This window comes from Bipolaris oryzae (assembly GCF_000523455.1).
Source record: "Bipolaris oryzae ATCC 44560 unplaced genomic scaffold scaffold_29, whole genome shotgun sequence".
Lineage (NCBI taxonomy): Eukaryota > Fungi > Ascomycota > Dothideomycetes > Pleosporales > Pleosporaceae > Bipolaris > Bipolaris oryzae.
Genome location: NW_006911305.1, coordinates 179,460 through 203,077, shown reverse-complemented (window position 1 = coordinate 203,077; position 23,618 = coordinate 179,460). Strand labels below are relative to the sequence as shown.

General features: G+C 52.3%; 8 protein-coding genes across 8 annotated transcripts; 6 read left to right on the top strand and 2 right to left on the bottom strand.

Moving 5' to 3' along the window:
• Positions 1-174: 174 nt before the first annotated feature.
• COCMIDRAFT_88786 (uncharacterized protein) lies at positions 175-1,477 on the bottom strand (the record flags this gene model as incomplete). Its single annotated transcript, XM_007687448.1, has 3 exons — positions 175-955; positions 1,008-1,295; positions 1,347-1,477. 3 exons carry the CDS (start codon positions 1,475-1,477, stop codon positions 175-177), a joined length of 1,200 nt encoding a protein of 399 aa, XP_007685638.1.
• Positions 1,478-2,626: 1,149 nt separating this feature from the next.
• COCMIDRAFT_88802 (uncharacterized protein) lies at positions 2,627-2,833 on the top strand (the record flags this gene model as incomplete). The annotated part of the gene is made up of 1 exon (XM_007687447.1): positions 2,627-2,833. The coding sequence occupies one exon, from the start codon at positions 2,627-2,629 to the stop codon at positions 2,831-2,833; it is 207 nt and encodes a 68-aa protein (XP_007685637.1).
• A 9,506-nt stretch (positions 2,834-12,339) lies between these two features.
• Positions 12,340-13,247, top strand: COCMIDRAFT_89038 (uncharacterized protein; the record flags this gene model as incomplete). Its single annotated transcript, XM_007687446.1, has 2 exons — positions 12,340-12,628; positions 12,697-13,247. 2 exons carry the CDS (start codon positions 12,340-12,342, stop codon positions 13,245-13,247), a joined length of 840 nt encoding a protein of 279 aa, XP_007685636.1.
• Positions 13,248-13,445: 198 nt separating this feature from the next.
• Positions 13,446-14,131, bottom strand: COCMIDRAFT_34656 (uncharacterized protein; the record flags this gene model as incomplete). The annotated part of the gene is made up of 2 exons (XM_007687399.1): positions 13,446-13,624; positions 13,684-14,131. The coding sequence occupies 2 exons, from the start codon at positions 14,129-14,131 to the stop codon at positions 13,446-13,448; spliced, it is 627 nt and encodes a 208-aa protein (XP_007685589.1).
• Positions 14,132-14,372: 241 nt separating this feature from the next.
• On the top strand, positions 14,373-15,170 carry COCMIDRAFT_34655 (uncharacterized protein; the record flags this gene model as incomplete). The annotated part of the gene is made up of 4 exons (XM_007687398.1): positions 14,373-14,453; positions 14,515-14,544; positions 14,603-14,844; positions 15,008-15,170. 4 exons carry the CDS (start codon positions 14,373-14,375, stop codon positions 15,168-15,170), a joined length of 516 nt encoding a protein of 171 aa, XP_007685588.1.
• A 287-nt stretch (positions 15,171-15,457) lies between these two features.
• COCMIDRAFT_3222 (uncharacterized protein) lies at positions 15,458-17,390 on the top strand (the record flags this gene model as incomplete). The annotated part of the gene is made up of 4 exons (XM_007687370.1): positions 15,458-15,494; positions 15,550-16,505; positions 16,555-17,157; positions 17,208-17,390. 4 exons carry the CDS (start codon positions 15,458-15,460, stop codon positions 17,388-17,390), a joined length of 1,779 nt encoding a protein of 592 aa, XP_007685560.1.
• A 724-nt stretch (positions 17,391-18,114) lies between these two features.
• On the top strand, positions 18,115-20,076 carry COCMIDRAFT_88923 (glycoside hydrolase family 43 protein; the record flags this gene model as incomplete). The annotated part of the gene is made up of 6 exons (XM_007687445.1): positions 18,115-18,187; positions 18,251-18,261; positions 18,327-18,468; positions 18,534-18,787; positions 18,858-19,882; positions 19,947-20,076. 6 exons carry the CDS (start codon positions 18,115-18,117, stop codon positions 20,074-20,076), a joined length of 1,635 nt encoding a protein of 544 aa, XP_007685635.1.
• Positions 20,077-21,332: 1,256 nt separating this feature from the next.
• Positions 21,333-22,816, top strand: COCMIDRAFT_88861 (uncharacterized protein; the record flags this gene model as incomplete). The annotated part of the gene is made up of 2 exons (XM_007687444.1): positions 21,333-22,121; positions 22,175-22,816. The coding sequence occupies 2 exons, from the start codon at positions 21,333-21,335 to the stop codon at positions 22,814-22,816; spliced, it is 1,431 nt and encodes a 476-aa protein (XP_007685634.1).
• Between the last annotated feature and the right edge of the window lie 802 nt (positions 22,817-23,618).

The following is a 23,618-nucleotide window of genomic DNA, read 5'->3' as shown; positions in this document are numbered from 1 at the left end:
CGCTAATTGTTATTTAGGTTTATCCAATGGGTATAAAGGTAACGAAGATAGGAGTTTAGGTTATGGCAAAGGCGAATATAAGGGTTTTGAGCTTCAAGTGTGTATAGTTCAATGATGCCAAAGAGCAATCTAGTAGATTTAGATTTATAAATCTAGATGATACATGGTTCGGCTTCAAGGTATTTGTTTTCCTTGTTCTTGTGCAATAGCCCACGCCACGGCGTCCCATACATCACCCACAATCTTGCGTGGTTCAGGTGATGGTTTGGTGCCTTTAACGTAGACGCCCGTTTCTACTAATATACTAGCCCAATCGGTGCCGTACGGACTCTTGTAGTTGTTGCCACCAGCAATGTCACTAGCTGGATTATCGCCAACCATGTAAACTCGCTTGAGATGGTCAAGAGTTCCGCCGTACTGTTTCATCAGGTGACTGCGATGTGCTATAAGTCGCTTTTCAGCAAACTCATAGGTCGGTTGATGTGGTTTCCCCATGACAATCTTATGCAACTTGACGCCCTTTGCCTCGCCACCAGTCACTGCTGCCCAAATGCCTTCAAAAGCTTCACGGAAACCTCCTTGACCCAGACGTGGAAGGTGGTATTTTGCGGCCCAGAGCAAGTCTGGATTAGAGTAGTAAACGGTAGGCTGTCCGTCTTGTTGGTAGCCACGATTCTCCAGGGCATCATTGCCGTTTTTCTTGGACAGAGTTCCCATAATACCCTTTTCAGATAGCAAAACATCTTTGATGATTTGCGCATCGAGGCCCCAGTCACGTGGGTCGTTGTAAACGAAAACAGCATCGATACGGAGTGATGTCGACGGCGAAGAAGGGTCGATGGGAGTAGGTAGAGGGCGAGTAAACGTCTTGTAGTATGAAAGCAATTGCTGCGAAAAGGGCCAGACTTCGGGATGAGCCACCAAGATATCACCCGGGGTGACCACTGTCTTGAAACTGTGTAAACATGTCAGAACACATAGCGACATTAATATGCAATTCTTCATACCCGTATGCCTCAGCAACTTTTCTGCACTTGTCTGCTTCGCCACCAACGACCATGACCGTCTTGTCCTTGAGATGGTCCATATCGGCAAAGGGGGTATGGCTCTGAACAAACATGGACGTATCCAGAGGGACATTAAGCCTGCTGCTCAGGTCGGCGACTCGCTCCGATTCGTGTTTCCCGCCGCCATTTGTGAGTAGGATGAATGGGATGCGCTGTGCCTGGAGATAGGAAAGGGCCTGGTGGGCTCGGGGCAATGGATCGGCACTCCTAAGAAGCACTCCGTCGATACTGACAGCCGTCAGTGGCCGTGTTGTGAAACCGATGGCAGAGCTGCCTTACTCGAAAGCGAACGCAAAGTCGGATGCGGGAGCATGGGGGGCAGCTGCCGTCTGGAGAAAGCGACGAAGCGGGACATGGTACCCGCTGCGAGTAATTGGTCTCGCCACACGCAGTATTGTTGCTGGTGCCATTGTCTTAGTGTTATGTGTCGTTGAAGGTGTTGGACAACATGTGGGTGGAGCATGGGATGTCGCCCGCCGGACCCACTTTAATCTTCGGAGCTGTTCATGCACCCATCACATGCATTCACAACTGGCCCACTTCGTTCGTCAATTGCGACCAACCTTCTTTTCTCTAATCCACGTGTATTCTGCACATCATGGATAGCTGCATGTAGGTTCTGAGCTTGAGTGTTCTTGCTGTATGCTTACCAAATCGGCTGCCAAGACCACACGGACGTGTCCTTCGAGAACAATAGTAGTGGATTTTCAAGCCACAGCCTCCTAACTATGCTAACCGGGTCCCTTCTGGATACGAGCTTACCCCTTTTAAAGAAACCCCTCTGCTAAACACCTAGGTATCCCTTCGTTATGTGCATACGACCAGTATGAACTAATGGATTCTAATAACGTCAAGTCCGTCACATGGCCATCGTGATTCCTGGTTGAACAGGGCTCGAGATTTTCGATAGTCGTGCTATGAGAGGGTTTTGATGACCGGGAGTCTTCCGACAATGACAAGGGAGAGAGCGCCTCCGTACACTGAATCAAGAACAATAGTAACACAACAGGAAGTAACCGCCACTCTTTCTCACTGCCAACACTGCAGCAACCAGAAAGAAAATCTAGAACAACTCGACAATGAACAATTTTATCCCACAAAGGAAACCCCTTCTTTCTCTTCTCATGACGTCCGATCTCCGTCCGGATTGAAAAAAACATATATAAGTTCTTCAAGTCCTTCGAGTCCAACTTCCTTACCACACAAGGCACCAGTCCTTCAATCACTTAAGTAACTCTCGCTCCAGCTCTATTTTTAACCTCTTCTCTCCAACCAAACCAAAATGGCAGGCGTTGTTACTGGACCCGGCTGCACCATCTCTCGCCGTGGCGTCGTTACCGGACCCGGCTGCACCATTTCTCGCGGCGTAGTCACCGGACCCGGCTGCATCATTTCTCGCGGTGTTGTCACAGGCCCGGGATGTACCATCTCTCGTGGTACGGCCACTGGACCAGGCTGCACCATCTCTTAAACAGTCTTGTCTAGTTGCGAGGGAAAGAGAGAGAGGACTGGTGGTTGTTACCATTCTTCCAAAAAGTATTTTTACACATCAAGAGGGGATGGGGGAGGAAGGAAGGAAGAAAGGAAGGAAGAGTAAATCGCTCTTTCTTTTTCTTCTCGACCTGTCACCCTCGGCGCTTTGTTGCTCTGCGATACCAACTTCGACTACGGACATCGGCCTCGAAATCGACAAAAATCTTCGACACGGCACATTGAACCATTTACGGACGAAGAAATGTTTCTTCATGGGGCTGGTGGGATTTTAAAAGTCGGTGTGGCTTATGCAGGGTGACAGGGCTATTATTTTGTTTATTATTGCATGTATCTAAATCTTTTGAGTCGAGAAACCAATGGAAGGAATAGCTTGGTGACTGTAAGCTGATACGGTGATATGTGATGAAAATTAAGTCATTCTGGTCATCAATGCACTACGTAATGTTCGATTGAAATGATGTATCGTATTGGCAGAGATGGAAGTAGGCGGAAGGAACATGGTGGTTCCGGTCACGTGATTTGGTGCTAGTCCAGGAGGTACTCGTAAAAAACTCGTCATGGATCGGACGATTCGCATGCAGCTGAGGTTACAATCACATGTGTATTCCCAAGAAGAGGCCGGATATTTCGATGCATGTACCTGAGCAAGCTTTGGTCCGTCGCATGTACTCACGAACCTACTTAAAACGCGACTGCCTGTACGGCTAGTGTAAGTTGATGTAAGTTTTATGCAACATGTGTAGCGCCCCTCTTTTCTGTTTTTAGTTTCTAGTTTAGTTTTGTGTGTAGGCCGAGGATTAGTATTAGCATGCGGCGGTATTTTTCCATCCCATCCTAACGTCAGACCATCTTGTCATCTTGCCAGATGCGCAGTGACCAGTTTTTCGAGCCCAGGTATCCGATATTCTCTCCATAAATAAAAACCAAGGGGACTTGGCAGCCAGGATGGCTCAAGACAAGCGATATCTCGCCCCTGCGGTCAGCAAAAAGTAGACATGTTGATATCATGCAAGGTAGTGCTTGGGAGCAAGGAAGACGTCTGGATAAACAATGTCGCCAGGAGGATCAGTCGACTTCAACGGCGCTCGCTATATATGTCCACATGTACCCACTCGAACCTGTAGGCGCAAAGAGAGCCAAGGCGCCAGTCCCAAAGAGGCATGGCGGTGCGGTGCATCATCATCATTGGAGTACCACACACCGGTACTGGGAGATGGCGGCGGCACGGCCGGGCGGAGAACCATCGAGTACATACACAAGCGCACATACACTATTGTACATGTGTCGGCATTGCTGGCACTAGCAGGCAGGGTACTGCGGCAACTTTGTTCGCATTCGCGCAGCCGACGGCCCTGGCTCTTGGATAGCGAAGGTGGTGGGTGAAGCAGCCAATGGCAGCGGGCATCACACTGGCTAGCCTCGTCGGGAGAGCGATCGGCGCGCGGACGCTTCTCAGGGGGCGCGGTGCGCCATGCGATCACGACGGCCAGGGCGGGCTCTGGGAGCGAGGCCAGGGAGACGAGGCTATTGCGGCGTACACGCAGCACCCGACCGTTGTCGCATTTCGCTCCTCGTTGGCTGAATGCTGCTCAAATCAAATCTAGTCAAATCAGACGTCAGCCCTGTGCTCTGCTGTGCTGTGCGCCGTACACGCTCCCTGCCCGTCTCCTCTTCTCTTCCTCTTCCTCTGCTGCATCACCATACCACCACTCCCCCAAACGCCCCTACAGACGACATGTGCGCGCGCCCCGTCCGTCTCTCCGCCTAGACTCCTCTCCTCCTCTCCCCAAGCGTCCACCACGCCGCCCACCACACCCACCGTCTTCGCAACCCGAATGCGTGCGCGATAGGCCTCGGGCTGCCATTGCAACTCCGCTCTCGCAGCACTCCCGCCGCCATGTCCTTTCTCTTCGGCAAGAAGAACAAGCAGCAGCAACAGCAGGCCACCACCGCGCTCCCGCCAGCCACCAGGGATATCACATCTGCACATGGCCCATCACAGCAGCCACCTGCGCTCAATGGAGCCCCTGCTCGCGACGCTGAAAAGCCTCGAGGCGGCCCCCAGGGCCCTTCCACGACCCCTAGCGGCAGCGTCAACAACTCATTGAGTTCCCTTCAAGGCTCTATGAACGCCTCAACGCCAGAGCAAAAGGCCCTCCGTGAGAAGACGGACCCCAATGCCCAGGTCCGCCCTGCTCCGCTCCTTCTCCGTTTGTGCGCCTACTGACTGCTCCAGAATGCAAACAATAGACTCGGCGGCGGCAATGCCTCCGAATCCCCCTACCCGTGGTCGTCGCGCCGCCTCAACTTCACCGCCGGCAATCCCTTTCCTCGATACGGCGCTGCCATCAATTCCACCGCCTCGAAAGATGGCACCATCTATCTCATGGGAGGACTCGTGGGCGGCGCGACGGTCAAGGGCGATTTGTGGCTGACGGAAATGGGAAATGGCAGCATGACATGTTATCCCATCTCCACCACCGGAGACGGCCCTGGGCCTCGTGTTGGCCACGCTAGCTTGCTGGTTGGCAACGCGTTTATTGTGTTTGGAGGTGACACCAAGCTGGCCGACAACGACGACCTTGACGACACTCTCTATCTTCTAAATACCTGTTTGTGCACCTCCATGTTTGTTCTTACCTCGTAGCTGACAACGCCATAGCAACCAAACACTGGTCGCGCGCACTTCCCCAAGGTCCCCGCCCTACTGGCCGCTACGGACACACGTTGAACATCCTAGGCTCCAAGATATACATTTTTGGAGGTCAGGTCGAGGGCTTCTTCTTTAATGATCTCGTCGCCTTTGACCTCAACTCGCTGCAGTCGTCCGCAAGCCGCTGGGAAGTCTTGCTGCCAAACTCCAAGGAACAGACATCCCCCCAGGGCACGTCACCACAAGCTCGCACAAACCACTCCGTCGTTACATGGAACGACCAGCTCTACCTGTACGTATCGCGCCTGTTGAGTGCGCATAGTCTTGTCTGCTAACTCATCCCAGCTTTGGTGGCACAGACGGCATTACCTGGTTCAACGATGTCTGGACATACAACCCACGCACAAACACCTGGACTGAACTTGATTGCATTGGCTACATCCCCGTCGCGCGTGAAGGCCATTCTGCCGCCCTGGTCAACGACACAATGTATATCTTTGGCGGTCGCACCCAAGAAGGCGTTGACCTGGGTGACCTTGCTGCCTTTCGCATTTCGTCACGCCGCTGGTACATGTTTCAAAACATGGGCCATTCTCCCTCAGCTCGATCTGGCCACAGCATGACTTCATTCGGAAAACATATTGTTGTTCTCGCTGGCGAGCCTAGTTCGTCCATCAGCGATAAGAACGAGCTCAGTCTCAGCTACATCCTGGACACTTCGAAGATTAGATATCCGCCCAATGAGAGCGCTCCCCCTCCACCCCAGCAGCAACAGGCACCAATCACTCAACGAAAAATGAGTGGCGGTGAAAAAGGAAACATGCCCCCTAAAGTTGGATCACCCCCTGTCCGGGAAAGCGTAATGACCGCCTCACAACTTTCCTCTTCTCCAGACAACATGACAAACGGATCCATGTCCGCAGGATCGCGGCTGCCACGCGCAGCCAGTCAGCAGCCAGGCCCGCCACCACTTCAGCAACCGCCACAGCCACGAGAAAATGGGGCCAAGGCTAGGAGTAGAACCCCTACGAAGAACGAGCGTGGTCATGGTCCTCCTCTCGATATAGGGGCGGCTGCTGCTGCTAATCGAGAAAATGTATCGCAAGGAACGCGGGATAGTCCACTTGCGAGCGACATGGAACGGAAATCTTCCGATGCCGTTGGCGGCCGACGAACCCCCAAGCAGTCGATGGACACCGTACGGTCTGCCAGCACGGTTTCGCGAAACACATCCAGGTCGCACCAACAACAAGCTTCCCAGGAAAGTATAGACCAATCAGTCCGGCCGTCAATGGATTCTCAGCAACAACGTGGTCCAGTCAAAGAAGTTCAGCACCTGCGCAATGACAGTGCAAAGAACGCATCACCAGTGACTGATCCGCGCAACAACGAGCTGGCTCGAGAACTTGAGCATCTCAAAAGTCGCAATGCATGGTATGCCTCGGAACTTGCCCTGGCGCGCAGGGCAGGTTACAATGCTGGTACTTCGACAAGCCCTGTCTTTGACGAACGATCCGCCGACTCATTTCGAGACGAGGACAAGCCATTGCTAGAAGCACTTCTAAAGATGAAGACTGAACTCGAACGCGTGCAAGCCTCAATCAAGACCCAGGGTGAGGACGCGGCAAGGAGAATTGCTGAAGTGGAACGACAGCGAGATGCAGCCGTCAGTGAAGCCATATACGCCAAGACCAAATTGGCTGCTCATGGAGGCAGTAGCAGACACGGGACACCACAGCCTGATGGACCGCGGAACGTCAGTACGCCGGATGCTGATCGCCTCCAAGACGCCAATCGCCGGTTAGCGGCTTCCATAGCCGCTCAGGCTGAACTTACTACTAGGGTCGAGCAGTTGACGCGTCAAATCGAGGCCGAAAGTAAAGCACGACTGCTGGCAGAAGAGACGGCAGAAGCGGCACAGAGACGTGTGAATGAGCTGGATTCAACGCGACAAAAGGCTACTGCTGAGTCTGAGCACCTGCGTGCCGAGCTTCATGAAGCCGAGCGAATTGCAAGAGAGGTCTCCACGAGTGCCGCAGAGTCAGAGTCATCGGCCAAGCTTCTGGCCATTGACAACCAAGAATTGACCACCAAGTTTGAGAAAGCTTCTGAAGAATCAAAGGCCCAAAGTGCCATTATACAATCTTTACGCGACTCTGCTCTCGCGTCCACCGAGAAAGCAACATTGTTGGAGAAGAAACTCAGCGAGGAGCGACAGCAGAGCGACGTCCTTCGTCAGAAGCTTAGTCAATTGCGCAGTGAACATGAAGCACGCGCGACCGAGCTGGAAACTATTCAACAAAAGCTTCGCGATGCAGAAGAACTTGCAGAAAGTCACGCAGAGGAAGCACGCATCCACCGCGCCACTGTTTTCTCAGGTCTGCAGAGCATGACTGAGCGATCGGAACAGGACGGTGCAAATGCTGATGAGCGAGTCACTGTGCTGAAACAGCAACTCGAAACCGCGACCTTGATGGCTCGCAAGAACCAGACGGCAGCAGACCAGGCTTCGGAGAAGCTCCGCCGAGCGGAGGAACGCATTGCCGGTCTAGAGGCTTATCAAGAACAGTCCAGCCGCGAGGGACTCAGCATCCGCAAACAGCTGCAACAGGCCATGCGAGATGTACAACTGTCCGAGGCTGAGAAGATTGAACTTCATCAGCAGCATGAGCGACTGCGCCTTGAAAGCAACGCATTCGAGGTGCAGCTTAAGACACTTCGTAACCTTCTCGAAGAAAGGGGCGTCAATCCTGTAGACGCCCGTCGCTCAAAGGTTTTGGACAGTCCCAACTCCAGGTTTGGCACGCCAGAGTTGAACCGAGTTCGTGAACTCGAGCAACAGGTCGACGCCATGAACAAGGCACACGAAGAGCTACGCGCTGTATTTGAAGAGCGTGAGCACGAGGTCAGCAAGGAATGGGAAGAGAAGCTGCAGGCACTGCACAACGACCACCAGGCTGCTGTCAAATATCTTCGAGGAACCGAGAAGATGCTCACCAAGATGAAGCAGGAGCTCGACCGTTACAAGAGCGCCAACTCCAAACTTGAAGAGGAGCTGGCTCAAAAGAAACGGGAAGCGCGCAGCCCTGCTCGAACAGACACAGCCGAGCTGGAGGCAGAACGTACCGCGCTCCGCTCAGAACTATCAAAGACGCAGGAGAAGATGGATACTACTGTTGCTCGCTTCGAGAGCCAGCTCTCTCAACTACAAACCGAGTTGGCCTCTGCCCGCGCCGAAGCTGAGAAGGCAGCAGCTGCCACAAAGCAAGCCGAGGGCCAGGCATCCCAATTCCAGGCTGACCTTGAAACGCTCCGCAGTCAGCATGCGCAGGTGGAAGAGCGTGCACGTGAAGCCGAAAGCCGGGTGCAAATGTTCCTGGACCAGTTCGAAACATCGGTTGACAACTACCGTCGTCAATCACAGGCTCCAGGTGACGCCTCTCGTTCTGAGCACGCCCGCCACCGTGGACATGACAGCGTCGCTTCGGGTGAGTCGCTGTACAGTCACAACGATGGTTCTAGCACGCCAGAAGCCATTCCCCGCCCCGGATCTGCTGCTACCCGCAACTCGATGGCTCTCGACAGCCTCGCATCCGAACTGGATGCCCTCCGAAGCCACTGGGAAACCACCAACAAGGCCTACCGCTTGAGCGACCGCTTCGACTTTGAGCGCACGCCTACGAACGACAAGACAACATTGAACGAGTCCCTCTCACAGTGGAGGAATAACGTGGACATGGACGACAGCGATGATGACGATGAGAGCATCAAGGAGATCACAAGCGTCAAGGATGCCAAAGACGTCAAGGACGCTAAGCCCATGAAGCCTACATCTCCCGTTACCGCGTCTGCTCCACAACCTCATTGATACCCCCCCGCAAAAAAAGCACACATAGGGCTTGCATGAAAGACTCTTGTTTTTATCTTCTTCTTTTTTCTTTTCTATACCATCTACTTGCGGGTTTGGACATGCTCCTGGACATCCCGTCTGGCGTCAAACTGGGCTGTAGTATAGCCCTTCTTTCTCCCCCTGGAATTTAAGGGCTAAAGGAGAAGGGCCTTTCCCCCCCTTGTTCTATACCATTTTGCTTTCTTCTCCAACTTTGCGGAAACTCTTCATGTCTGTTTGATCATGTGATGATTGCGCAAATCTTTTTTTTTTTGGTTTGAGTAGTTGTACGCTGCTGGGGCTTGTTGACGGAGGAGAAATCAAGGAGGGCCAGCTTGACTATTTGGATTTTTTTTTTGGAAAATCTTTCGGTTAGTAAACATGTTCGTCATGTACCCGACTGTCCATCTCCTGTTTACATTGCGCGCAACTCTGTTATTTTCCGTCAATGCCGCATATGAACTCTCTGTTGTTGTTTTTTGGTGTCCGGTGGTGTAGACTCGAGTTCGTCCGTTGTCGTCTGTGGTGGGAAAAAGAGAGAGACCCCTAATGTGTATTACGAGCCCTTTGTAGTCTTTTGGTCTGTCGTTCTTTGGTTTATTTTTGGGTGTAGGGTGGTAAAGTGCCCATGATGTATGTAGGCTGAGCCTTATTGGCGTAATATTGCAAGTTTGTTTTTTCTTTTTTTTTTTGGATCGTTGATGAGTTTGGATGTGTGGATGCTTGCGCCATTGTGACTTGTGGTTCTATTTTGATTCGATGTAGGGAATGTCTATGTGTAGATATCAGGCTGTCCTTTTCAAAGCCACTTGAATACATATATGCTCGTGCTATTGCTTCTATTCTACATATGACCCGTTCTATACACAAAGGTATTCAGCACAGATGTGTGTGTGTGTATGCGTGTGAAGCGTTTGCATCCACACATCCGTGACCATCTTCTCACTGCAACCCACTGCTATATACCTGGCTCCGTGCCCTCCCCCCCCAGCACAACCTCACGAACAACAATACGGACTTACTCAATTGTAAACACTCACCCTCTACCCAGACCACCCCATTCCACCAACAATCCTATTCAGTCGTATGCAGACTCACCTCCCCCTACCTCTCCCCGACCGTGCCCTCTTGGCCCCCCTCCCCTCACTCACTCACTCACTTACTCGCCCCCCCACCCCACCCCAACCTCCCCGCATAATAACCCCAAACGCAATCGATTACATCGGTCGCTACCAAGGTACAATAGCTCTATGCAGCAAGAATAGAAGATCCGGGGGGAAAAAGTGGGGTATCATTGTTTGTTCTTGTTGAGACAATACGACGTCGGTGATGCTTGACAATGGTGATTATTGTCGGTGAGGTATGTGAGGAGGAGGAGGAGGGTCAGTTGGTGAAGTTGAAGGGAATGGGGGGGGGGNGGGGGTTTGTGGACTGCTTTTATATTTGCTTGCTTGCCCTCTCCGGTCTGCTTTTCTACTTCTTTTTTTCTCTACCTTCTCACTCTGGGTCTTTTCTTTCTTCTTCCTCTTCTGTACTCTACTTTGCTGAGTTTGCAGTTCTTCTTCTCTCTTGTTTGGTGACGGCTGGGTCGTCGACTCTTCTCTTTTTCTTCTTCTTCTTCTTCTTCTTCTTTTCAGTTTTCAGCCGTAAGCTTTTGTACGGGCTGGTACCGTCGTTTTCTACGTTTCTTTGTGAAGGAGGGATCTGGTATATCCCCCCACCCCCCTCCACGCTACTTTGCTTCTTTATACTTGAGTATAGAAGTGGAAAGAGGAGGAATGGCGTCACGTCGTGCCAGTGCTGCTCCTGGTGAGCCGCAACAGGCTGTAGGGGTGTCGCAGGCGAATCCCGAGTCTTTCATCTTGCCAGAGGAGAAGCAGCAACTGCTGGATGATACGGATTACAGCGCCTTCTTGAATTTTCCTGCGGACCCGCTGGAGAGCTTGCTTCAGCCAGTGCGGGATGAGCTTCAAGAGGTGGTCGAGGTTCCTACTACGCCTGCTCCTGGTTCTGCTCCTACTATTTCTACTTCTGCTCCTATCCCCGCTTCTACTGTTCATGCTCACACTCCTGCTCCGGTCACGCATGCACCGCAGGCTTCTGGTACATGGTCGCAGCCAGATAATGCAGCACCCCTGGATATGGGTCCTAGTGACCTATTCAATGGCTCCGACTACTTTACCAATTCCGTACCAGCTCCGTATGATAATGGAACAGGAGTTGTAGGGCTTGGTATGAACTTCAACTCCAACGGTCTCGACGCTACCTTGAGTGGACCCTTCAACTTTCTCGGCGGAGAGGGATTCGACTTCCGGAACAACGGGTTTCTGTCGGCTGCAAACAACTTGGATGTCGCAGCATCGCTTCAGTCGGTTGAGGGGTTGCAGTCGAATGTCAGTGGTGTCATGACCAACCTCTATGGCAGTGGACAGAACGCCTACAACGGATCCTCGACAACGCCTGGCACCTATGGCTTTGTCCAGAACGGCCAGAATGAGTTCTCGGCAGGACTTCAGAACTTTGGTGTTGGCCAGAACATCATGAACGAGGTTCCGACAATGTTACAGAACTATGCCGCTGGCAATCAAGTCAAGAACGAGGTCTCACCAAACGCAAACGACTTCGTCTTTGCTCAGAACGACATTTCGGCACAGCCAAACGACTACTTCTTCGTCCGGAACAACGGCAACCAGGTCTCGGCCCAAACACGAACCAACTTTGGCCAGAGTGCGCATGTGAACGGACATGGCACGCAGGCAGTTCCATACACTTTCTCGGACAGCGATCACGCTTCGCAGGCGACTCCCCGCAGCGATGGAAGCAATGAATTCGACTATGTCCATGTCGAGGAAGCCGGTCCAGTCAACCCTGTCGTGCCAGGAAACCCATCGTCTCATGCAGGCAACCTCGGGCAACAAGATATGGATGCGCTTTATCAACAGTTGATGAAAAGTCATGGTTTCCAGCGGGCTGGAACTGCCCCTGCGATTCCAGCTCCAGCATCCGTTCCCGCACCAAGGCGAAAGGCAGCATCGACATCTGCTTCGGCACGAAGGCGAAGCCCAGCATCGGCATCTGTTCCTGCATTAAGGCGAAGTAGAACTTCAACATCCGCTCCTACATCAAGGCGAACTTCCGCATCAAGGCGAAGTGCAGCATCGGCTCAAGTTCCTGCGTCCGCTCATTTACTTCCTACTGCTACGGCTCCCCCCGCTCTTCCTGCTGCCACTGCTCCTATGGTACCTCTACCTGTCGTTGCAACCAACACCTCCACCGGCACCACTGCGCCTCCTGTACCCGCACCCATTCCGAACAACGCCAACAACGTACCGTTGACGGCACAAAACTACGTCCCACTCATCAACGACAGCATTGTCCCCCCTAATCCAAACGGACCCAGACCGATATATCCCGCGTTTAGCAACCATTTCGCCACAGGGGCAGAAGCAAAGGCCTGGCGCACGCAATCACGCGGAATGATCAAGGATCAAGCACCAGATCTCTTGCGGGTAAAGGAATTCGGACGTAAGTCGACTCTTCACCCTGAACCCCCCCTTCCTCTTCGTGTGGAAGTCTAACTTGTACATCTCCAGGTAATTACTGGGTCCGCCGCATCTACGAATCCATCATCGACATCTCCAACATAGACGACAGCAAGCAGTCGTGCCACCGCCGCCGCATCAAGGAAGAACTAGCCTATGACACCAAGGACCTCGAAGCCACGGCACACCACATCTTTGACCGCGCCATCGGTGTGCACGAGGTTGGATGGAACAGGCTGCTTCTCTACCACAAGGAAGCCAAGCGGGGCAAGCTTATTGATCTGGGCGAGAGGTGTCTGGAGAGGAGACTCGCTTGCATTTGCACGGCGCTGCAGCAGCAAAAGGCCGTCGTAGATGATGCCTTGAGAGGTGGTATCACGCTGAGGCTGCTGTGCGATAACCCAACGGCAAGGGCTGCTACCAAGAAATCCAACAATGCAGGGAATAGGAAGAGGGGGTTGAAGCTCAAGGTTTTGAAGAAGATGGGTGTCAAGGTTCCCGATGTGTCTGAAGAGCAGGAGGAGCAGGAAGAACAGGAGCCTGAGGAGTCGGAGGAGCAGGAGGATCTTGAGGGATATGAGGGATATGGGGATGCTGAGTGATCAGGGTGCTGCTGAGATGCTCTTTCTTGCTTTTCTTTCTTCTTCTCTTTCGGTTTTCACTTCGGGGGTTTTCACATCTCTGGCTGGCGGCTGGTTCCGAAGCCTTTGGGGATTTCATTCTTCGAGATACCCCATGCGATCATGTCTTTTCTTCCTCTTCTTCTTTCTTTCACCAGATGAGTACCATATCACTTTTTTTCAGTAGAACTTAACTCCACCCACACTTTCCACTTGCATCTTCGCGGCATCCTGACTCTTTGTACTTTCTTGACCCGTCTTCTTCTCTGCAGCCTCTTCCTGTAGCGCTGCCTCCCTCATGGCCCTTCTCTTCTTCTTGCTCTGAAATAGCGCCTCCTCATCTTGTATGTCTTTCAAGACTATTCTATACGTCAGTCTTCCATACCACATCGACAAAAATATGAGGAGAAAAACTCACCCTGTTTCCACTCCCGCTCCTCCACTGCATTACTCGTCCCCAAAGCCCCCTCAACATCCACCTTCTCGCCCCTCTGTACCCTCTCAATGACCTCACGCAAGATCCCTATCTTGGCTTCTGCCCTGCGCAAGTCGTGGTTACGTTCTTGTTTCAGCCATAAGATTTGGATGGCTTGGCTGCCGACGAGGAGGCCGAGAATAATGTAGGGTGTGGCGGGATTCCATTCTTTGGAGCGGGGTGTCTCAGAGCGTGTTTTGAATGGCTTTGGAGTTAACGAAGCCCAGAAACTGGGCTGAACGATGCGCGGAACGGATAGGTAGCGGGGTTGGGGGAGGGGTTGTGTGTAGGCTGCGAATGCGCGCATATGTGGGCGGGTGGGTTGTAGGAGGGCATTGCGGTGAGCGGCGGGCATGCGGAGGAGCTGGCGGAAGATTATGGAGGGATCCATGACTGTATTGATTTGTGACGGCGAGCAGGTGGACTTAATGCGCTGAATTGGAGACGACAAATCGAGTCGTAAACTATTCCACAGAATTTCTGATGTTGACGCCTAAAGTGGTTTAGCGTCGTATTTCACAGATACCGAGGTCCGTCTATCTGTATCATATGTATGTCTACCCCCGGTCGCCTCTTTAGGGGCGTCTCAAATTCCCTTCCCGTATATTCCACAAGAGCCTTTCCTTTACAACATGAGTGATTCGGAAAAAAAGAAAGGTCCCAGGTTTGGGGGGGACTTTTCTGATTCGCCTACTGACAAGGTCAAGCAATGGGTTTGTCCGTCTCTATCTGCCTATACCATGTCTTGCTGACATGGCCGTTGCGAAACGCTAGTTTGACGTGATTAATGGCTTTGAATACAATGTATGTTTATCTCTTGTCCAAAATCCTAAGCTGGGGCTCTAACAGGGCGGTGATATAGGGCCATGATGCCATTATAGCCAAGATACTCAAGCTGGAATCAGTCACGTATACGCCGTCTAGTGAGAATCCGCATGATGCTCGCACAGTCTTCAGCTTCGTGGTGCCAGAGGAACTTTGCAACATCGGAGGCAATCTTCATGGAGGCGCGGTAGCATTGGTCTTTGACATCGCGACGTCGTTGACTATTTTGCCGTGTGCGCGCGAAGGGTTCTGGGACGGTGGTAATGTTTCACGAAATCGGTAGGTTGTTGAATGCCAAACGGATGACGACTCTTGCTAACATTCGGGCAGTAAGTGCTGTATTGTGTATGGGAGCTGAAATGCTCTGGCACCACGTTCTGTTTTTCAAGTCCTCCTCAGAATCTTGCTAACTGACACCCAAAGTCAACTGCACGTACGTAAGGCCGGCGCCGGTAGGTTCAACCGTCTTTGTGGAAAGCTGGGTTGTGCATCTGGGCAAGCGCATGGGTCTGACCATGGGGACGATGAAGCTGGGTTCGAAAGATGGAAAGGTCTGCTATACTTGCGAGCATGGGAAAGCGACTCTGGGCGGATCCAATATGTGAGGGGATGGAACAGGTATTTGGGATGATTAGAGCTGGGATGCAACAGGATTTCTGGGTGTACTAGTAGTACATAGAATCTCGGTCAATTACAATTTTAGTGTCAAACGCGGGTGTAGAGAACTTATGTACGTTGGTAGAGTACAGGCAGGGGAGGGCCGGGCCATTTGGTGCTTAGTGGAGCCTTGTACATATGTCATAGCCGGATGCGACACCATCCAACTACATCCATACGACCACAAACTCGCACCACCGCCGCCCCTCGTCCCATACATCTCCTCACCGCGCCAATGGATCTGGGCGACGCAGAAAACTCTCCCTGGGGCGGTACATACCCCTTCGCCTGCCCATAACCGTGGCATCTTACTGACACGCTTTCTAGATGTGCCCTCGCAATCCAGCCCTGCGCCCGGTGCCTCCAAGCAGCTGGGTAGCGACGATGCCCCCCCAGACGCCTCGTCTACAACCACAACTACTCTCACCGTCGATGCCGCCCCTTCAGCCGCCTCTGCACCGCGCTCTCCTGCAGGCCGTGGCCCCCGGCGGCGGCCCCATGGCGTGCAGTCGACCAAGCTGGAGGCCGTCGAAGATCCGCTGGGCCCTCTGGGAGCACCAACACCGTCGCCTGGCCTCGAGCCCGTTGCTCCCCCAGCGCCGCCCCAGAAAGAGGCTGCTGCTCGCGGTAGCCGACCAACAGGGGCAGCATCAGCTTCTTCTTCATTGCGCGGCATGATGGACTCGGTCGACCTTGATGACAACGACCAGGACCAGCTGCGCGCCTCACAAGGGGCACGGCTGCCTCCACCCGTCCAGGCTCCATCCAACCCCGCGCCCCAGCGCCAGACACAGCCCAGCGTCAGCGTCGAACAGGCGGCGAAGCCCTCATTTTCAATCTCTGTGGGCGACCCGCATAAGGTTGGCGACCTCACCAGCTCCCACACCGAGTACTCCGTCACGACCAAGACAACCTCCAAAGGCTACCGTAACCCTGAATTCACCGTCTCTCGCCGCTACCGCGACTTCCTCTGGCTCTACAACCAACTGCACAACAACAACCCCGGTGTCATCATCCCTCCACCCCCAGAAAAACAAGCTGTCGGTCGCTTCGACGCCGATTTTGTCGAGTCTCGTCGTGCTGCTCTGGAGCGCATGCTCAACAAGTCGGCTGCCCATCCTGTGCTGCAACATGATAGCGATCTGAAGCTGTTCCTCGAGAGCGAGGCCTTCAACATGGACATCAAAAACAAGGAACGCAAGGACCCCGGTTTGGGAGAGAATAAGGGCATGTTCGGCTCCATGCTTGGCAGTAGCTCTGGCAAGTTTATTGAACATGACGATGTACGTTTGCCCAGCCTTCTGCACTCATTCAGTACTGATGATGTTCTAGTGGTTCCATGACCGGAGAGTCTACCTCGATGCGCTCGAAGCTCAACTCAAGGCTCTGCTTAAGGCAACCGACACCGTTGTTTCCCAACGAAAAGGTCTAGCTGAAGCGTGTGGTGATTTTTCGGCTTCCCTTCATTCCTTGTCTGCTGTCGAGTTGTCGCCTGCCCTGTCTGGACCCCTCGACAGCCTATCCGACATCCAGATCCGTATCCGTGAATTGTACGAACGTCAAGCCCAACAGGATGTTCTCACTATGGGCATTGTCATAGACGAGTATATTCGCTTGATTGGCTCGGTGAAAACTGCGTTTCAGCAGCGACAAAAAGCCTACCATTCATGGCATTCTGCCGAGCAAGAGCTGCAGAAGCGAAAGGCAACTCAGGATAAGCTTCTGAGACAGGGTAGATCACAGCAAGACCGTTTGAACCAACTTAGCGCAGACGTTGCCGATGCCGAGCGCAAGGTGCATCAAGCGAGACTGCTCTTCGATGACATGGGACGACTCATGCGCAGTGAACTAGAGCGCTTTGAGAGAGAAAAGGTGGAAGACTTCAAATCAGGAGTGGAGACATTCTTGGAAAGTGCGGTAGAAGCGCAAAAGGAGGTATGTTCGGCTTTTGTGTCAATACTGGACCCTGCTAATTACTACACTAGCTCATCGAGATTTGGGAAACTTTCCTGATGCAGTTGGACACAGATGAAGGAGAGGGATTCTCTCTGCCTGCTGGTGTCGTTGCTTCATCCACTACCGACCAGACGTCAAACCACGCACCCACTCAGCAAGATTCGGAGGAAGCCGAAGAAAATAATCAAGGTGTCTCGAGTGCCCAGGCTTAAGTAGATGTTTAAGCACATCTTGTCGTCAATATGCTACAACTGAAGTGGTCAATCTGCCATACTTTCGGCAAGCAAAATACAAAGTAGACTTTTGAGCTGTTAAATGGTTGGAATGGCCCCCGAGTCGCATGCTGCAGGTTTACCAATTCCTTCAAAGATACCCAGTCTGTCTTCGCAAATGGTTTCCTTGGTTGGTGGGTGCTACGATGTTGATAATGTAATGCAGATGCGGTAAACCAGTCTTTTGAAGTGCACGTCATCATCGTACGGTTCATGAGATGTTTCGATTGGCACATGGCTTTGCTGTTCAGACAGTACACTTGTTACATATGTACGCCTTGAGCTTTTGCCCCACCTTCACCTTACCCCACCACGGTTACCAAATACGGACTCCTCTATGCGGTATTCCGAAGGACAACTACCAGATCCACTCTGTATCATGGGAGTCTTCGAATGAAGATGAAGAATGTTGTATTGCCAAGAACCTTTTGAGATCTGTGTTTACGTTGCCCCGTCTGTGTCCCGTACGTATGCGGGGTCAGCCGCCCAAACCGTCGATAACGTGCTAACAAAACAGGCGCCGGCAAAAGAGCAGCACCGCGTGCCCCCATTCCGGCCCGGCTAATTTGTTTCTTAGTTTCACCTATAGATAATAGAGCTGGTGTCCTCTTTTGCATTCAAGAAAAAAGAAAGCGAGATATAGCGTTTTCGCATACCAGCAAAGATGCCATTAGTAAGGAATCCGATTCTGCCGGGGTTCAATGCGGATCCGTCGGTACTGAGGGTTGGAGATGATGGTATGTTAATCTCTTATTTGAGTCTTTGGGAAGCACAATGAACTAACGAGATAGTGCAGTAAGTGCGATATCCAGTTCAAAGACTACATACATTCCAGGATTATACCAGGACATGCACTAAACGAATTGGTCGTATTAGTACTACATCGCTACCTCGACGTTCGAATGGTTTCCCGGCGTACAGATCCACCACTCCAAGGACCTTGCCAACTGGGACCTCGTTACTCGTCTGTTGACCAGAAAGAGTCAGCTGGATATGCGTGGTGACCCTGATAGCTGTGGTACGTCTTTCCACTCAACCTCTCACTCCTCCCCTAATTGAGTCTGGAGTAACACATCTAAAAAGGTGTATGGGCCCCCTGCCTAACCCATGACGGCAAGAAATTCTGGCTTGTATACACGGATGTCAAGCGCAAGGATGGCTCATTCAAAGACAATCCCAACTACATTGTTCATGCCGAAAAGATCGAAGGCCCATGGTCCGATCCCATCTATGTCAACTCTTCTGGATTTGACCCCTCACTGTTCCACGATGACGATGGAAAGAAGTGGTTTATCAATATGCTCCAGGACCATCGGAGGCGTCCACAATTCTTTTCTGTCAGTTTTTCGCCCAAACTTACAAGTCCTCGCTGAAAACAATGCTAACGCTACATGTTCCGCATTCAAGGGCATCAGAATGCAACAATGGGATGAGAAAACCGAAAAACTTGTTGGGCCGCGGAAGACAATCTTCCCTGGTTCAGATCTAGGTCTTCCAGAAGGACCACATCTATACAAGAGAAACGGCTGGTACTACCTTTTGACTGCAGAAGGAGGCACCGCATACACCCATGCTTGCACTCTTGCTCGATCGCGTGATATATGGGGTCCGTATGAGCTGCATCCACAAAAGCATATAATCACCTCCAAAGATGCGCCGCTGGCTGCTCTGCAACGAGCAGGTCACGGAGATATCGTCGACACGCCAGACGGCAGGACGTACATTGTACATCTGACAGGACGCCCAACTACGCAAGCGCGTCGCTGTGTGCTCGGACGCGAGACGGCGATCCAAGAAGCCTACTGGGACAAGGACGACTGGCTGTACGTGAAGAACGGACCAGTTCCATCTCTCTACGTGGACCTACCAGCAGAGCGCGACGATACTGCATACTGGTCCCCGCAACATTACGACTTCACCAGTACCGACACGCTCCACAAGGATTTCCAATGGCTCCGCACCCCCGAGCCCGAGCGCATCTTCCACCTGTCAAAAACGGGGCTACAGCTCACGGGCCGAGAGTCTATCGGCTCCTGGTTCGAACAAGCACTTGTCGCCCGCCGTCAGACGCACTTCTCCTACGATGCCGAGACCGTGGTGGACTTTGCGCCAGACGACGAGCGCACGTTTGCAGGTCTAACGGCGTACTACTGCCGCTTCAACTTCTTCTACTTGACCGTTACTGCGCATTCCGATGGCAAGCGCGAGTTGCTACTCATGAGCTCCGAAGCTTCGTGGCCTGATGGAAATCTCAAGATGCCGTTTCCCGAGCCTGTTTCGATTCCGCAGGAGGGCAAAGTCAGGTTAGCACTTAGTATCAGAGGCCCGCGATTGCAGTTCAAGTACGCACTTGATGGCGAGAAAGAGTTGAAGAATATTGGGCCGGTGTATGATGCGTCGATTTTGAGTGACGAGTGTGGTGGTCATCAAGCGTGAGTTTTCATCTACCTTACTCAGTCTAGAGACATGAAAGACAGATTGACTAACCTCTGACAGACATGGCAGTTTTACAGGCGCATTTGTCGGCGTCGCAGCATCGGACATGAATGGCACAGAGAAGGTAGCGCAGTTTGATTACTTCACCTATACACCCGTCCACGACAGTTCGGACCGGTACGATGTTTGAGTTGTCCCATAGATCCATATGGAAGGAATCTCCTTTTTTTCGATCGACGCTTCACACCCTTGAGATATCTGAAAAGATCAAAAGAAATCCTTCCATCGAGTCGCATCCTTGAAATCCCCCTTGTCTGATAACCACACATGCCGCTTTTCCGTCTACATACGCTGTCTACCAAACACATTTCCCACAACACCCTCCCCTTCTCCTTTTTCCCCGACTCAACACCGCATAACAAGGATCTTATTACTCGATACGTCCGCATCTCCGCATCGCCCGGCATCGCAAAGGACGAGGAAAAGGTAAAAAAGAAACACAGATGTAGTTTGCAGTGCTATACCCAAGCCTCCCGGCGCTGATCCCCAATCTCTTTTGTCGTGCCTGGCATGCTTGGCTGAGGCAGCAGGTGCATGAGGGTGGACTCCACGTTTTTTGGGGCGGGGGCCGGCAAAGGAGCGTTGATACGGGCGTGACGCTTGAGGGGTTTCAGCCTCATGAGGGGAAGAAGGGTTGAGGTTGCACTAGCCACCTTTTCTTGCGCCTTGGGATAACGTCAATAGGTGTACAGATCTTGACTTTGCTTTTGACAGCGGCGCGACTTTCTTTTGGCCGGTATGGTATCTCCAACGGGGATCAACAATTCAATTGTAGGTATGCAAACCTGTTTTCCGTGCGAATTCTGCGTGTATAAATGTTGCAGGCGCAATCATACGCGTTTAGATGCTTAAGGAGCTCAACTATGCCACCTATGAACCAAACGCGCACCCCCCCCCTCGACTATAATTCTCTGTTTCCGTTCGCGCTCTAGTCAATGGGAAAGGGCCAAGGTTGAGGCTTGCGCATACGCATTCGGCGTGGTGATCAATCTGGGAAATTTAATGTCAGGCTTGCCATGTTAGCGGCTATCTTGTAGTTTCCACCCCGTTCCCCGTCACAGATATCCGGCTGCACGGGTGCCCTACGTCTCAGCCTGGTTTCACAACACGGCGCGCAACAAACCAGACTACATATTATATTCAAACCCACGGGCAAGGCAACGAACATTTTTGAAAGGTTCAAACCGCTCTTTCAACGGCTTTCCGCTGGTTCGTCTTTTGTGTGTATTTTGTTTTTCGTTGGTTAATTCGATTCTATTATTTTTTTTGCTCGCGTTGTAAATAGCAGTCAGCTTCTGGGAGGCCACTGCACAACCGTTCGACCAAAAAAACAACCCTTTTCGACGATATATATTTTATTACCTTTTTTTTTCATACCGACACGATATGTGGGCACCAAACCGCACTAAGCCATCACCTCACCGTACACCTTCCATTGTTTCCATCGCCTCTGTACAATCTGCAACCCGGCCGTTGTCAGTACACTCGCCCAAAATGAACTCGATGCCCCAGATGCCCCAGCAGCAGCAAATGCCACAAATGCCTCAGTTGCAGGCTGAACCCCCGAACTACGATTCGGACACCTACTCCGACTTAGGTTCCGATGATGAGCAAGACTATCCTTCCAGGTTGAACAATCCAGCACCGCTTGCGTGGAACAGGCCTCAAGCTGGATCTCCCGCCAACCTCATGGCACAGAAGATGCAGGCCCAGGCTCAAGTCCAGGTCCAGGCCCATGTTGTGCCTCCCCCTCCTCAAACGACAACTCTGCAGTTCCACAACCAGCCTAGGCTACAGCAGCGACCTGTAGACGACGATGCCACATCGAGATCCTCAACGCTGGACGGCGAGGAAGACGACACCTACTCTTTGAAGAAGCCAGTAGCACCTCCTGTGCTTAAGATGAGCAAGATGAGCATCGAGAATGAGAAGCCTGCGCCCCCTCCCCCAGTCCCACACGTTCCTGGTCCTCTCGAGTCGCAGCTCGCGGCCCTCATGTCCAAGCTCATTCACATTGAACAAGCCAACCCTGTTGCATCAGTCACCCCCGAGGAGTTCCTGGAGATGAAGAACCGTCTGAAAGCGCTTGAAGAAGAGAAGAAGGTCTGGTGGAAGCGCCACGAAGCCATCTGGAGCCTCCGAGACGAAGACGTCGAGAACAACATCAAGATCCGAGTAAGTTCATCATCTGAAACCCTATCCTTACCTACTTGCTAACAAAACCATAGGGCATGCTCGCCAAAGCCCGCCGCGAATTGGAAGCCACGCAAAAACTCCGCGACGAAGACCTTCTCAACGTTCAAATCGTGCGCAGCAAGCTCGCCGAAAAGACACGAGAGCTAGAACGTCTCCAAGCACAATCACCCGCCGGCCGCATCAGCCCCAACCGCCCTCGCATGTCCAGCTTTCTCGAGAGGCGCGACACTACAGACCTTTTTACTGCAGCCAAGATCGCCGCGCTCGAGCAGCGCGCGCTCGAGCTCGAAAAGCGCAACTCGGATCTCGTCGAGCAACTCGGCGCCTCGCAGAACGGCGGCATCGACCATCTCAACCGCACGACGGCGCATCAGGCCTGGAAGGGCACCGTGACGGATCTCGAGGCCAAGATTCGCTCTCAGGAAGCCGAGCTTCAGCGGTTACGAGGAGGTGCGGGTGCAGGTGCGGGTGCAGCCCCGACTTCATGGGATTTTCAGAGGCTGGAGAATCTGATGGAGGAACATGCTAATTATCGGGAGAATGTGGGGGGGAAGATGCAAGCGTTAAGGAGTGAGAAGGAGGCGCTCATGAGGGATTTGCATCGCAAGGAGAATGATTGTCATGTTCTTGAGCAGAAGGTGCGGTCGCTCCAGCGGAGGTCGGGTGGAATGTAAATAGGTTGGTGAGTGGAAGGGTTGTGTGAGTAGTGTGTGTGTTTTTTACATAGTATGAGGGAGGGAGAGAGAGAGTTTTCTTCTTGAGGTTGTGGTGCTTTTTGGTGCTCCTAGCTTTGTGCTGGTAGAGGCGAATATCAATATCGTTGTCTTTCTACTTCAAGATCGATCTTGCATGCGTGAAGAAACAGGAGAGTGGCAGTGCGTGGGGCGGTCGAGACGTGGCTGACGTAGTTGTGGGGTTGGGGCTTGAGCAGCAGGGTGCTAGCCACGTACTAACTTTGTCAGCGTACATGTTGTTATTGTTTGTTTGTTTTTGTTTTTTGAACAAGTGCAAGACTTGGTTTGAGGTGATATTAGGATGAGATCCAAAATGTGGAGTCACGACGGAGGTCAATGAAGTGGTGCTGTGTTGGAGGCTTGCACGTGATAAAAGGTACCACGTCCACCAACCATCAAAAATGTTACATGTGGCATTACCGACTGTTTCTCTAAATAAACATTGGACGCGTTTGACACCAATCAGGCCATGGCTGTACGTGATTCTACCCGACACACAACTTACCCGAGAGCCCTGTCCAACAGTGACTTCATAGCTGATCTTGTGGGCCCCAGCTCATCCCCACTCTCGCGGACCGTGCCTGGGAAACATCGTCATTGTATGCAAGTCAGGCAATTAGTACAACAAATTTCACTGCCAAGTTTTGAACGCGATCAACATCGCAATGACATGTTACGCGGTTTCGCGTAGTATTAAAAGGGCACCAGCCTCACCTGTTTGCCCAGGTACGGCTCGCACCGC